At 36.8% G+C, this 14,854-nt stretch overlaps 2 protein-coding genes across 4 annotated transcripts; one reads left to right on the top strand and one right to left on the bottom strand.

Annotated features, from left to right (window-relative positions):
* LOC120121273 (L10-interacting MYB domain-containing protein-like) lies at nt 1–2,510 on the top strand. Its single transcript, XM_039140673.1, has 3 exons — nt 1–81; nt 1,291–1,632; nt 1,719–2,510. Exons 2-3 carry the CDS (start codon nt 1,291–1,293, stop codon nt 2,376–2,378), a joined length of 1,002 nt encoding a protein of 333 aa, XP_038996604.1. The 5' UTR covers nt 1–81; the 3' UTR covers nt 2,379–2,510.
* Nucleotides 2,511–4,457: 1,947 nt separating this feature from the next.
* Nucleotides 4,458–11,495, bottom strand: LOC120121268 (transcription initiation factor IIF subunit beta-like). Of its 3 annotated transcripts, none has more exons than XM_039140669.1 (6): nt 11,099–11,495; nt 5,730–5,838; nt 5,331–5,461; nt 5,139–5,228; nt 4,886–5,035; nt 4,458–4,619 (listed from the first exon to the last, which is right to left on the bottom strand). In XM_039140669.1, the coding sequence occupies exons 1-6, from the start codon at nt 11,282–11,284 to the stop codon at nt 4,500–4,502; spliced, it is 786 nt and encodes a 261-aa protein (XP_038996600.1). In that variant the 5' UTR covers nt 11,285–11,495; the 3' UTR covers nt 4,458–4,499. The 3 variants fall into 3 exon arrangements, with proteins under 3 accessions (XP_038996600.1, XP_038996602.1, XP_038996601.1); XM_039140671.1 differs by having other exon boundaries at nt 5,154–5,228; XM_039140670.1 differs by having other exon boundaries at nt 4,459–4,619; nt 5,331–5,458; nt 11,099–11,485.
* Nucleotides 11,496–14,854: the final 3,359 nt, after the last annotated feature.

The following is a 14,854-nucleotide window of genomic DNA, read 5'->3' as shown; positions in this document are numbered from 1 at the left end:
TCTTTAAGATTTGATATCAGATGTTGAAGAACACAGTGAGAAGAAAATTTTAAATTTTTGGTGTTGCTCTTCCTTTTTAAGGTATTTTTGATCCATTCTCATATTTTTTCTTGATTTTATTATAAATGGGTTTCATGTTTTTTCTGTTTCAAATCCTTTTTTTTAACGATTGAGTAAGAACCCTTTTTTACGATTGACATATTCCTAAACTTACGTGCTTACTCACTTGTAATGGTTTATCCGAACTGGTTGATGATCTGTTTATACGTATAGGTACACTTAATAGATGTAGAAGGTGGGGAATACAATTTGCGCACAGATGTTAGTGATGTTTTAGACATGTAGAATGAAAAAAAAAATCTATAAATGTTGATGATTTCATTTTAGAAGAGTCACGTTTCTAGATCACTTGCTTTAGTTTTCCTCTTTTTATTTTCTATTTATCTGATTGAATTCTCAATCTGATAATGTTTTTAGAATTTCAAGTTCTGTCAAACCAAAATATTGAATTTTGAGGCAGCCATTGAAGTATTTATTTTAGATAAAAAATAGATTATGCAAGTATTAGATAAAATGAAGCAACATGCACATAAAATGAATTTCCTTTCCTAATTCTCAAAGTTGAGAATAATTTTTTTAGAAGTATGGTTAGTGAAAACAGCAGAAAAATTGTAGAAATGGGGCAAAAACATGAACTAAGCCTGAGTAGATTAGATGGTCTCCTTTTGAATTTCTAAAGGAGGGCATGCATTACACTGCACTTGCATTGATCCAGCAGTAATTCTCTCTTATTGTAAGTTAATTGAATTTGCAGCACATAAACCCACTCCTTCGTATTGCTGCACGGAGGTGCATATGCACTTATCTATTTGCGAACGAAGATACAATTGTGCATGTTTTTATCTGCATATAAAACTAATTAGTGATTCAAATGTTTTGAATTTTGAAATTGTTGGTTTAGATCATAAAGTTCTTTGTGCCACAATAAATACAAAGCATTGAGTATTTTGCTATTGAGTGCTTAAAATCTTTGATAAAGCTTGATAGTATGAAAGTATTTAGATTTTTACTATGATTTTTAAGTTGAGATTATAATGTCATTTCTTGTTCAATTTGAATTAGATTATACTATAATTAGTTCAGACCATGTAGTTTGAGACAGAAATGTTTTGAATTGTTGCTTTCTTGAGGTTTAAATTTCTGTTTTTATTTGTCTAATTATAAAATAAACAATGATTACAAACTGCATTAATTTTTTTGAGATTATGTGGATTTTTATGTGTGTGATAGATGAAAGATACTTCACATGTTGATGCAAGTGGTGAAAAGGTCAAAGCAACATGGGATAAAATGAAGACAATAATATTTTGTGATCTTTGCATTAAGGAGATATTAAATGGTAATAGACCCGGTACTCATTTTAGCAAAAAAGGATGGATAAAAATAGTGAACAATTTTGAAAAAGAGACAGGGAAGGCATATACACGAACACAATTAAAGAATAAGTGGGATTTATTGAAAAAAGAATGGAAGTTATGGAAAAAGCTTAAAGAAAAAGATCCTGCACTGCGGTGGAATCATATAAAAGGAACCGTGGATGCCTCAGAAGAGTGGTGGGAGAGTAGGCTCAAGGTACATTAATAACTCTTAAATTTTTTGTTTCCTTTATTTATAATGTTATTGATAATTGCTTACTAAAACTATTGATTTATATGTAGATGGTGCCCGAAGCTCTAAGATTCAGAACTGCAGGCATTGATCCTGAATTAGAAGGGAAGTTGGACCACATGTTCAGAGGGATAGTAGCCAGTGGTTATCAAGCATGTGCACCTTCTTTGGATATATTGCCTAGCGATTTTGTTGAGCATGGTGATAATGATACACTTGAAGAAATTCAGGAAGAAAATACATTGGATGATGTTCACATATTAAATCAAGTTGGATACGGTGAAAATAGTGAAAGTCCTGGAATTCAATATGTGCCTGTAGAACATGTGCAACAGAAACGAAAATCTGTTGAGATGGGATCTTCTCATTTTAAGGCTGCTAAAAGTAAATCCGCAAAACAAGTTGGAGGGGATGAAAAGTTGCCTAAACAAATGAATAAACTATGCAGTTCAGCTGACAATATGAGTCGAGCCACATCTAGTTTGACTCTTGACATGGACTCATTTTTCATTCAACAAGCAGTCAAAGAACTTGATGAGTTATCAGAGGAAGTTCCAAAAGCTAGTGAATTATACTTTTTTGCCCTGGAGCTAATAATGAATAAAGAGAAACGAGCTGTTTTCTTATCAATTTCTCCTGATATTAGAGTCTGGTGGCTTAAAAGGAAAATGGAGGAGAGTTCAAAATTTTCTAGTCATCTTGGTACTTGAGATATACAACTCCAAATTTCTCTTGGACATTGATAAGTGTCAGTTTTATTTAATATTTTGTTTAACTTGAACATTAGGAAGTGAAACCTATGTTTAATCTTTGGTTTGTCTTGGACACTAATATGTGCAACCTATGTTTATTATTTATTTTGTCTTGAACGCTGATATCAGTGCTTTCTATGTTTAATATTTTGTTTTACTTTGAAACTTTGAAGTTCAAATTTTTTTATTTATTTACGTTAGATTATATAGCTATGTGTATGAAAACACTGGTTTTTACTGAAAATTGTGTATGAATTGGCTTCTTATTACAGGTTCTTGGACAAGGCAGCAATCATGACGGATCCTGAAGCTAGCACTAACAACCGATGGAGACTTTGCACAGTGACTCAAGTAGAAGAATTCAAGTCCTATATTAGAACCCTCCCTATATGGTAATTTAGGATTGCTCTTTCCATCTCATACTCTCAACCTTCTTCGTCAGCCAAGCCAACATCATGAAGTCTTGGTCCACACTTAACCATTCCAGTATGTTCAACCACTATTTTTCAGCACCCTCAGCACTGTCCTACACGACCCCATCTACAAAGATTGGATAGGCCCAATCTTATGTGAACACACCGGTCATCCATCTTGGCCACTTTAGTTGAGAAGAAACGTCGAGACCACCCTAACCCCTTATCTTTCTTGATATTTTGGCTGCTCCCGCGGCTCTTCTTAATTGGCAGTGCTGAAGTTTGGGACAATTGGAGTTCTTCTACGACGAAGTGACTGATGGGATGAGAAGTATAAGCAGTGCATTGTTTCTTGGTGAGGTTGGGATAGGGAGTTGGTTAAGCACTGTCACTGTTAAATTCATCTAGAGTGTAACTGGCAGGGAGGGAAAAGGTGGCTAAGGCATGATCTCAACAAAAGCAGGCTCGAAAATCTCTATCGGATATTGACAGTAATCAATGCTGCTAATTCCTTTGTGTATTTGTGTGTGGCTGTACAATATAGGGAAAGAATGAGGCGGGAAGGAGGGTGGACTCCCGGTTGAGATGGATGTTGATGAAGGCAAACAAGGATCAAGGGAAGCTTAAAAGCATGGCGTCGTGAAATCTAATCATTTTACTTTTAATTCCTCTCTAGTTTTTTTTAATAATTTATTTCACTTTATTTGCAAATCAATCCACTCAATGTTTTCCCAACTTTAAAATGTTTTAGCTTTGCATTTTAACATTTGAATGAGGAGAAGCCAACTAATTATATCTTTAGCTTTTTAGACTAAAATATTTTTTTTAAATGTACAAGGACGAAATATCCATTTCATAATAAAAGGACTAAAATAAACTTTTTGTATAATATAGAAATTTATGATGGACTTAAACTGAATAAGTAAATTATTAAAAAAACATATTAAGATATTTGTTCTTTGGTCCTACACTCCCAATTAAATTCAAAATTAAACAGGATTAGAGTCCTGAACTGGAAGAAAAACTCCCCTGGAGCTGAGATATTACATGGAGAGTTGGAGTGATACCATCTTTGATTCTTTACTTTTCTTCCTCCATAAAAAATAGTCCTTTATCTCTTCCATCAGTTATTGGGTTCCACTTCCCACTGTTAGCACCAACGTAACAACGTTAAACAAAAAGTCTCCATTTACACTGGTGAAAAAAGGGTCCCTCAAATGGGGCACCCACCCAAATCCCCATTTACACCAAATTAAAGCTCAAGTTGATCAATAGTCATGTTTAACCGTGCCATCTTTATCTAGAAGATGGTCATCGAATCTTTTCATGGTCAAGATCCTGATCGTCTTAGTTGCCTGGGTCTAACTGCACAGTTGAAAGGTCTAAATTGTGTAGAAACATGTTATATGTTTCCTTTTCCCAGATACGTAATGGAACTTCATATGCAAGAAACACAAATGCAAATTCAGGTAATACAAATACCGCATTGTGCTTCGAAATTTTATTATGATTAAGAGATGCATAATAATGTGAACATCAAAGTCAAATGTTTCCTTCTTCCTAAAGCTGGTTCTATCTATAAGGGTTGTTTCAGACATGTTCCCCATTAAATGAAGTAAATGCCATGAGACAAAGAAATTTAGGTTACGCTACAGCTATATCTGACCTATTCATCTGCAGTGTCCTCTGCATATTTTTTATACTCCGGCTTAAGCTCGTAAGTTCCTTGATTGGCACCTCTCTTATTGTACACGCAGAGCTCGTTCAATATTTCTTTCAGGAATTGCTGCAAAGAAAGTAAATCAAAATCTTTCACAGATAAAACAAATGCTAACTGCTAAAAAACCACAAAAACGACAATCTAAATTCTATTAAGCTGAAAAATATAGCTGATTTGATGCCGCGAAGGGATTTTCCTTTTTCACTTAACAAGCAAATTGAATTTCTACCATATGGGTAGAATCACATATTACAGCAAAGAAATACTCAAATCACTGTTATAAACCATAAGACATATCCAGTGGTATAGTGAAAGAAATGTAAGAGGTTTACAGCAGGTTGATCAGTCTCTTGCACAAGTTGCTTTAAAGTCCAGTTCGGTTGTCTCTCCAACAGCTTGAACATTATATCTTCCAGTTCCCCGCGATCCCTTCGGGTTCTCTTCACCTCTGATTGTTTAACTGGCATCGGTTTCTTCTTATCCTGCTCAGAGCAATGGACAATAGGAGACGTGAATCTATAATTCCAACTCCAAACTAGTGTATGTTTAAGAGCAAAAAAATGGTAAATATCACTCTCTAGAGACCATGTATAAAAGTACCTTGGGGTTGGATGAAATCAGGCCAATCATTCCAGGCATTGGCCTCATGTGCACTCCACGATCATTATCAATAACCTTCAAAATTCATTAAAAAAAACATAAGATGATTGGCATCATCGTAACATTGAAAGGGGAAAATGTGTCTTCCCCCTAAGCAATGCACACTCATTGACCTGCCTGTATTTGCCTGTTCTTGATCATAGACTTATTTGTCCTTTCTCGACACAATCTCCCGTATTCCTCTATGTTTTCCGCATGCGGTTTCATGTCGAATTTATGCTCAACCTTTCCTTCCATTGCAAGCGCACCTATAACAAAAACAGAGTTCAAGTCACAACATAAAGCATAGAACTGAAGTGAAACATCAAGAGTGTTCATAATACAACTACACGACTAATAAACACACAAATAACGGTATTCATGTTGTACGTAAAACACTGAAACATGACACAGATACACATGGTAGGTCAGAAAAAAGGAACAAACTCTAAAGTACTAAATCTAAATAAAAAATAATTGAACAATATAAAAAACATAAACTTGAATGATTGAGAAGCAAAGAACCATAACTCTGACCTTGACTTGTTTCAGAGAAGACAGACATAGGAACAAAGTCTTTGAACATGTTCAAAGTGTAGCTTTTCGGTATGCTTTCTGTCTCAGACCCAACCATCTCCATAGTAAACTGGAAAATGTCAATTCACAAAAACTCGTAAGAAACGAGACGAGGACAGAATCATTACTTCAATGTTTTCATCATAACAAGCGTGTTGTTAAAAGTTTCAAAGTTTGGCAACCAACTTTGGAAAATGTTTCTTTGAAAAATGTTTTTCAAAGTTTGGTAAAATTTTGGTAGATGTTTGTTGAAAATAGGAATGGGTAAATTCACTTTAGTCATTGCACTTTAGGGTATTTTCAAAGATTAGTCCCTAAGTTTCTACTATAAATACCCTTACCCATTTAGCTTCAAAATCATCCCAAAACATTTCTTTCTTCCTATACTAGAGAGCTTTCTTGTGAGTAGTGAGTGTTTTGTAAACACCTGTAAATTTTTCTCTCTTAGTAAAAGATCTGCAGCAGCCCGGAGACGTAAGCACAATTGGCTGAACTCCGTTATCAATTTTCGGGTATTATTTTTTCGCTTTTATTTCGCATTCTCACTAATCTGGTTATAGGGAAATTACTTGTACTCGGTTTATTTTCCTAACAACTGGTAATCAGAGCTTTTGGTTGTGAATTTTGTCAAATTTTCTGTGAGGTTACTATTCATTACTATTCACGTGAATAGTGAAATTCGGTCGGCGATACGAGTTTGTCGACGGTGGTGTTCTAATACACGGTGATTCACAAGAATTGTCAGAAACGATCCAAACGAAGCCAGATTCGAGTGGGAGCGATGGCTGCAGACGAAGGGAAGGTGAAATTTGAAAAGTTCGATGATGCGGACTTTGGCTTTTGGAAGATGCAGATTGAAGATTTTTTGTACCAGAAAAATCTATATCAACCTCTCTCAGGAAAGCAACCAGAGGGCATGAAGGATGAAGATTGGGCTCTTCTCGACAGACAAGCCCTCGGAGTTATCCGACTGACGTTATCCCGCAATGTTTCTTTTAACATAGCAAAGGAAAAGACCACGGCGGGTCTTATGGCGGCTCTCTCCAGTATGTACGAGAAGCCATCGGCCTCAAACAAAGTTCATTTGATGAGGCGATTATTCAATTTGCGGATGGCGGAAGGGGCATCGGTGGCACAACACCTAAATAAACTCAACACAATCACAACCCAGTTGAGTTCAGTGGAAATTGAGTTCGATGATGAAGTTCGAGCTTTAATTCTCTTATCATCTCTACCAGACAGTTGGAATGCTACTGTTACAGCAGTCAGCAGTTCGTCGGGAAACAGCAAATTAAAATTCGACGATGTTCGGGATCTGGTATTGAGTGAAGAAATTCGACGAAGAGAATCGGGTGAATCATCAACCTCCTCAGCCTTGCACACGGAGTCTAGAGGGAGAACTTCAGAAAGAAATTCAAATCGTGACAGATCAAAATCCAGAAGGGGCAAATCAAGAACAGGAAATAAAGATTTTACCTGTTATAATTGCGGCAAGAAGGGTCACTTCAAAAGAGATTGTCGAGCACCGAAGAAAAATACCGGCGCACAGGAATCTGCTAACATGACGGAGGAGACATGTGATGCCATGATTTTAAGCGTCAACAGTCCGATTGAATCATGGATCTTGGATTCAGGGGCATCTTTCCACTCCACCCCATGCCGAGAAATCATGGAGAACTATGTCAGTGGTGATTTTGGGAAGGTTCATCTAGCTGATGATGAAACCTTGAAGATCGTCGGAAAAGGAGACATCCGACTAAAGCTGCCAAACCAGACCACCTGGAAGCTGACAGGAGTGAGATATATTCCTGGCCTCAAAAGAAATCTGATTTCTGTTGGACAGCTTGATGGAGAAGGATATAGTACAACTTTTTCAGGCTGTGAATAGAAGATTACTAAAGGAGCACTCGTCATTGCTCGTGGTAAGAAGACCGGTACTCTCTATGTAACCTCAAATTTAGAGAATATCATTGCAGTAGCAGATGCTGATGGAAAATCAAACCTATGGCACCAAAGGCTCGACCATATGAGCGAGAAAGGAATGAAGATACTTCTGTCAAAAGGGAAGCTGCCGGATCTAAAGAATGTAGATGTCGGACTATGCGAGGATTGCATCTTTGGAAAACAAAAGAAAGTCAGTTTTACAAAGATTGGCAAGACTCCCAAGGCAGAAAGGTTAGAATTGGTTCATATTGATGTATGGGGACCATCCCCTGTTCCATCTCTTGCAGGCTCACTATATTATGTCACCTTCATCGATGATTCAACAAGGAATGTGTGGGTTTATTTTCTGAAGAAGAAATCAGAAGTCTTTGATACCTTCAGAAAATGGAAGGCCATGGTGGAAAATGAGACTGGTTTGAAAGTCAAGCGGTTGAGGTCCGACAATGGAGGAGAGTACAGAGACAGTAGTTTCAGAGATTTCTGCGCAAACAATGGGATCAAGATGGAGACAACAGTTCCCATAACACCGCAGCAGAATGGCGTAGCAGAGCGCATGAACAGAACTCTGAATGAACGTGCCAGAAGCATGAGGATACATGTCGGATTGCCCAAATTTCTATGGGCTGAAGCTATCAACACTGCATCTTACCTGATCAACCGTGGGCCCTCAGTTCCTTTGGATGGCGGAATACCAGAGGAAGCTTGGAGCAAGAAAGAAATAAACATTTCACACTTAAGAGTGTTTGGTTGTATTTCTTATGTACACATAAACTCTACTGAAAGAAGTAAACTTGATGCCAAGTCCAACAAATGCGTCTTTGTTGGTTACGGTGGTGATGAGTTCGGTTACCGGTTTTGGGACTACGAAAATCGAAAGATCATCAGAAGCAGAGACGTCATTTTCAATGAAAATGTGATGTACAAAGATAGGTCAACCGCAGAATCAAGTAATACCGAAGCTGAAACAAAGGAATTTGCTGAGTTCGAGGAGATTTCTGGAAATGATGTTCAGATCAATCCTGAAGCAGTTCAAGAAGAACCACACACACCAGAACTGAGACGCTCCTCCAGAATTCCTAAACCAACCCAACGGTATTCGCCTTCTTTGCACTATTTGTTGCTGACTGACAATGGTGAACCAGAGTGCTATGATGAAGCAATGCAGGTGGAGGATTCAGTCAAGTGGGAGTCTTCCATGAAAGATGAGATGGACTCGCTTATGTCAAATAAGACGTGGGAATTAGTTGAATTACCACCAGGCAAGAAAGCGCTCCATAACAAGTGGATTTACAGGATCAAAGAAGAACATGATGGGAGAAAACGCTACAAAGCAAGATTGGTTGTCAAAGGTTTTCAGCAAAAAGAAGGTATTGACTACAATAAAATTTTCTCTCCAGTCGTAAAACTGTCTACAATCAAACTGGTGTTGAAAATTGTAGCTGCGGAGAATTTACATCTTGAGCAGTTAGATGTAAAGACAGCTTTCCTTCATGGTGATTTGGAGGAAGAGATCTATATGAGGCAGCCAGAAGGCTTCATAGAGGCAGGCAAGAAAAACCTGGTATGCAGGTTGAAGAAGAGCTTGTATGGTTTAAAACAAGCTCCTAGACAGTGGTACAAGAAGTTCGATAGTTTCATGAGTAGCAGTGGTTTTACCAGATGCCAAGCAGATCATTGTTGCTACATCAAGAGGTTCGACAATAGTTTCATTATTTTATTGTTGTACGTTGATGACATGCTCGTTGCAGGCTCAAACATGCAAGAGATCATAAACTTGCAGCAAAAAATTGTCGAAGCAGTTTGCTATGAAGGATCTGGGCGCTGCAAAGCAGATTCTTGGGATGAGGATCAAGAGAGACACAAAGTCGGGGACTTTGATGTTATCACAGGCTGAGTACATCAACAAAGTACTCTCCAGGTTCAACATGCAAGATGCTAAACCAGTAAGTACACCTTTAGGTGTTCATTTCAGACTCTCCAAAGACCAATCACCAAAGACGGAGGAAGAACGTGCACACATGGTGAAGGTGACGTATGCCTCATCAATTAGAAGTCTGATGTATGCCATGGTTTGTACCAGACCAGATATTGCTCATGCAATGGGAGCTGTTAGCAGGTACATGAATAATTCGGGCAAGGTACACTGGGAAGCAGTCAAATGGATCCTCAGATATCTTCGGGGTACCACAAACAAAGCACTTTGTTTCAAAGGTGGAGATATGATACTGACAGGCTATGTAGATGCTGACTTAGCCGGAAATGTCGACATCATAAGGAGCACTACAGGGTATGTCTATACTCTAGGAGGAACTGCAGTGAGTTGGGTTTCTCAACTACAGAAGATAGTTGCTCTCTCCACAACTGAAGCAGAATATGTCGCTGTTACGGAAGCCAGTAAGGAGATGGTTTGGCTCCAAAGTTTCTTGGAAGAGTTAGGAAAGAAACAAGAAAACAATATCTTGTATTGCGACAGTCAAAGTGCTATCCATCTAGCAAAGAATCCGTCTTTTCATTCCAGGGACAAAGCACATACAATTGAGATATCATTTTATCCGGTCTCTTCTGGAAGATGGGATTTTGAAACTTGAAAAGATTAGTGGAGCACAAAATCCGACAGACATGTTGACAAAGACGGTGACTACGGACAAACTGAAGTTGTGTTCAGCTTCAGTTGGCATGCTAGAATAACAAGACCAGACATGCTGTTGCATTGATCGAGGTGTGAAGACATATTAAAATCAGTCTTCAAGTGGGAGATTGTTAAAAGTTTCAAAGTTTGGCAACCAACTTTGGAAAATGTTTCTTTGAAAAATGTTTTTCAAAGTTTGGTAAAATTTTGGTAGATGTTTGTTGAAAATAGGAATGGGTAAATTCACTTTAGTCATTGCACTTTAGGGTATTTTCAAAGATTAGTCCATAAGTTTCTACTATAAATACCCTTACCCATTTAGCTTCAAAATCATCCCAAAACATTTCTTTCTTCCTATACTAGAGAGCTTTCTTGTGAGTAGTGAGTGTTTTGTAAACACCTGTAAATTTTTCTCTCTTAGTAAAAGATCTGCAGCAGCCCGGAGACGTAAGCACAATTGACTGAACTCCGTTATCAATTTTCGGGTATTATTTTTTCGCTTTTATTTCGCATTCTCACTAATCTGGTTATAGGGAAATTACTTGTACTCGATTTATTTTCCTAACACGTCTTATCTAGTGTTTGCCTTCTTAGATTAAACAACAAATAAAAATGAAACCTTTTAGTATAATTTTCACTCGAAAACTATATTTGCAGGGCCAATTCGTGACCAAAAAAAGAAAAGAAATTGGCATACACAAAAATTCAAAAATTATCTGTAAAATTGAAGTAATCTTTCTCAACCATTCAGTGTTACCTGTGGCTCATCGGGTTTGAGAGGGTCGAGAGAGAAGACGACCTTGGCGACAGGCAGAGAATCAGAAGAAGAATCTTCTTGGTTCTTCCATGACTTGGCTACCACCACGGAACACTTCATTAGCCATACCGATCTATCAGCTTTTCCCATGTCTATAAAGCTGTCGTTACTTCGTTCTTCGTACATCTTCAAAGTTATTGTTTCCTTCAGTCTCTATAAAAACTGTATGAAACTTTCTTATCCACGTTTTCTTTGTCGGGAAGCTTACAATTTGGCTTACTTTGTAGTTTCTCAGTGAATTAGACCCTAACGTATCGGAGGGAGCGAATTCAGGACACCGGGTTTCGGGGGGCAAGGAGCTGTAACGTGTCCGTCTTTTCCTATAGACTAAAACCAAGCAAGGTTATGAGGTTGAGGTTTAACCTTCCCCGAGTTCCTGGGCTTGGTCTTCAATCCAAACTGATGTCTCATTTTTTTGGGGGTTTTTTTGGCCATCATGTAGTTTGGAGATATTCGAATTTTAATATTATAAAGGAAGAAAATTATATTAAGATAGTCATCCAAAAATAAGTTTATTTAATACTTCATTTAAATTAATTAATTAAAAATATATAATTATACTAAAAAGATTCACCGTTATCAATTACACACTGTAATCAAGAATTTATCTTTGAAATGAAATCACAATTTCATGCATTACAAATAAAAATGTAATTAGCTGAGTGAGCTTTCTTTCTTTTTTTCAGTTCAGAGTCCAACTTGGATGAGTATGAAATAGTAGCCAATAAAGTTAATACACTTTTAAGTAAAGTTTTGATTTCAAGTATTTCAATGAAGAAAATAAGTGTTGAGATATTTATATCTTCGTTTAAAGTCAGATTCATATCAGTTTTCCGATTTTAAAAAAAATATTGCCAAAAAGACCCTCGTAATATTTTTCTATAAATGTGGCTCTCGCCAGCTCAGAAAGCAAATCCAATATGATTTTTTGACCAACGTTCTTCATCGTTGACCATTATAGTACTGTGTGCCAATTCATGGTGCCCACGTGATGGACCACAGTGTTGATATGACAGTCCATCAAGAGAAACAATAATATGAGGGTTACATTAATTTTTTTCCTTCAAAAGTATAAATGCCTCCTATGCTTTTTGCCAAAAATATTCTATCTATTCAAAATATATTTATTGGGTCATATTTTTTTCAATATATTTATTTTTATTAGATCCAGTAGAGCTTAGATTTTAATTGTTATTAACTATAACAATAATTTCGATAATACTAAGTATTTATAAAATAACTTAGATTTAATTTTATTTATGATGTTTTTGACTTGAGAAAAATATTTTTTTAAATGTAATGGTTTATTTATTAATAAATGAAGTTCAAAATTTTAAATATATTCAGCACAACGCAGGCAAAAACAAGAGATTTGAAAAGACATAATCAAAATGGGGTTTGTGTTGAGGCTCAAAAAGGCTAGCTAAGTATAAAATAAGTATTGATTTGTTAAAAAATTAAAAGGAAAGGTAAAATGGTGCACTTTTATTTTTCTCACTCGGTGCACATTAGCAGGTTTAATGGAATCTGAGATTTTGCTTCTCTTCTTCTTCAAGCGTCATTGTCACTTGGGTTCTTCTTTCTTCTTGTTGTGGATCATGTATGGTCTATTGCCAGGTGAAATTGCTGACTGGAGGAAGTTTTTCGTGGCTGCTGAGGAGCCAACTCTAGAGTTTCCCCCCCTTTATCGCATGAGGGCTCGATTGCAGTAAAGCCGCCTTCCAATGTCTTCGTAGAGGGTATATCAGAGTGGAAGTATTCACTTGTTGGTCAATTTTTTGGGCCTGCTCCCAATTTTAGTTTCATGGAAAAGATTGTTGCAATGCTTTTGAGAAAGACTTCACCGGTCAAGGTAAGTCTTGCTGGTCCAAGTTTGTATGTTTTCTCTTTCGTTAATTCGACTGCAAGAGATTGGGTCCTTGAATCGAGACCTTGGCATATTAAAAACAAACCTTTATTTTTTGAGGAAATGAGAGCTTAACCATAGAAAGTTAGAGTTTGATTTGATTAAGATGCTTGTCTGGGTTCATTTGTATAATGTCCCACTTGAGCTTTTTTCCAAACGGGGTTTGAGTTACATTGCGAGTACAATAGGAAACCCTTTGCACACGGATTCCATCACTACTTTGAACCAGCGATTAGAATTCAAGAAGGTCTATATTGAAGTTCTGGTTGGCTATAAGATTCCTGATGTTGTTGGTGTTTTGTTGTGTGATGGATCTATTGTGAAAGTTCGAGTGAAGGTGCCTTGGTTCCCTTCTTGCTGTTCTGTCTGTCAAACTTTTGGCCATTCGTATAAGAATTGTTGAGAAAGCTGGAAGCAATGATAATATGATTAAGGATAAGATGGTGAAAAAGGGGCATATTGTTGAGGTTGCTAGCTCATGCAGAGTGTTGAGGCAGTTATAGTGCAGGGAGAGAGGGTGCAGGGTCAGTCTCCTGTTGCCTCTCTTGTGCATATTGAGGATAGTAAATCCAGTTACGTGAGTAAGTTTGCTTCTATAAAAGGAGTTGAGAGTTCTGGGAGAGGTTCGGCAGCGAGATCCCATTCCTTGAAGAGAGGTAAAACTAAGGAGAAAGTTGGGTTTGCTGACATTGACAATGATAATTTGCCTGTTATTTTAGAAGTTCAGACTCGAAAACCAAGAGCTGCTTCTCTTGGAGTTACTCAATTGGAGTTACTCAATTGTTGCAAGAGACTAAGGGGTTGTTTGTTTGGCTCTGAATGGAATCATTCAGCGCTGAATGCTGAACCGTTCAGCATTCAGCGTGTTTGTTTCTCACCTCTGAATGATTCAGTGTTGAATGATTCAGCACAGAAGTACATTATGAATGATTCAGCACAGTAGTACATTCTGAATGATTCAGCACAGAAGTACATTCTGAATGATTCAGAGTCATTATCAAATAGCATGTCACATTTAGAGTTAATTCATACATAGCCCTGAATTATTTAGCATTTGAATCATTCAACGTTTAATCATTCTGAAGTAAACAAACAACCCTAAGTCTAAAAAAAGAATCACTTGAAGAAACCTAAAAAACAGGTGGTGGTTCCCAGTGGGGTTGAAGGTTCTCATTCTACCCATGTTTAATGAATATTTGTTTTTGGAACGTGCGTGGATTAAATAATCCTCAAAATCAGGGTAAAGTTTTGCAGCGGTTGAATAACTTGAATATGGAAGTGATGTGTTTGCTTGAAACACGAGTGCACAAGTGTAATGCTCCTGGGATCATTGATAAGGTTTTTGGTGATTGAGATGTGATTTTGAATCATAGTGGCTCTGTAACACATATACGTCTCGAAATATGAGTTATAGAAGTTACATTAATCTTTCAGACATTTCTTAATCATAAATGCTTAAATTTTTTTATTCCTTTTTAAACCTTTTCTATTTCAACTTAAAAACTTTTTCCTTATTCCTATAAAATCATAAAATAATATTTGAACATTGAAGACGAAATATATTTCAAGCAGTAATTAGACAGTCTAATGTTGTTTCATAACTATATAAAGTAGCCTAAATACTACTTAATTTTAAATGTAGGTTTGACTTCCAAAAGATGCTAAAAAAGCTTTTCACTTCACGTCTTTTTCTATATTCAAACATACGTATGAAAATCATCACACACTAAATAAAACTTAGTGATGTGGTAATATAGCTAAAGTGATATAAAACATAAATTCATAAAGTA

Source organism: Hibiscus syriacus, unplaced genomic scaffold (genome assembly GCF_006381635.1).
Source record: "Hibiscus syriacus cultivar Baekdansim isolate YM2019G1 unplaced genomic scaffold, ASM638163v2 tig00110367_pilon, whole genome shotgun sequence".
NCBI lineage: Eukaryota > Viridiplantae > Streptophyta > Magnoliopsida > Malvales > Malvaceae > Hibiscus > Hibiscus syriacus.
Note: the sequence above shows the minus strand (reverse complement) of the source record. Positions and strands in the feature narration are given on the sequence as shown.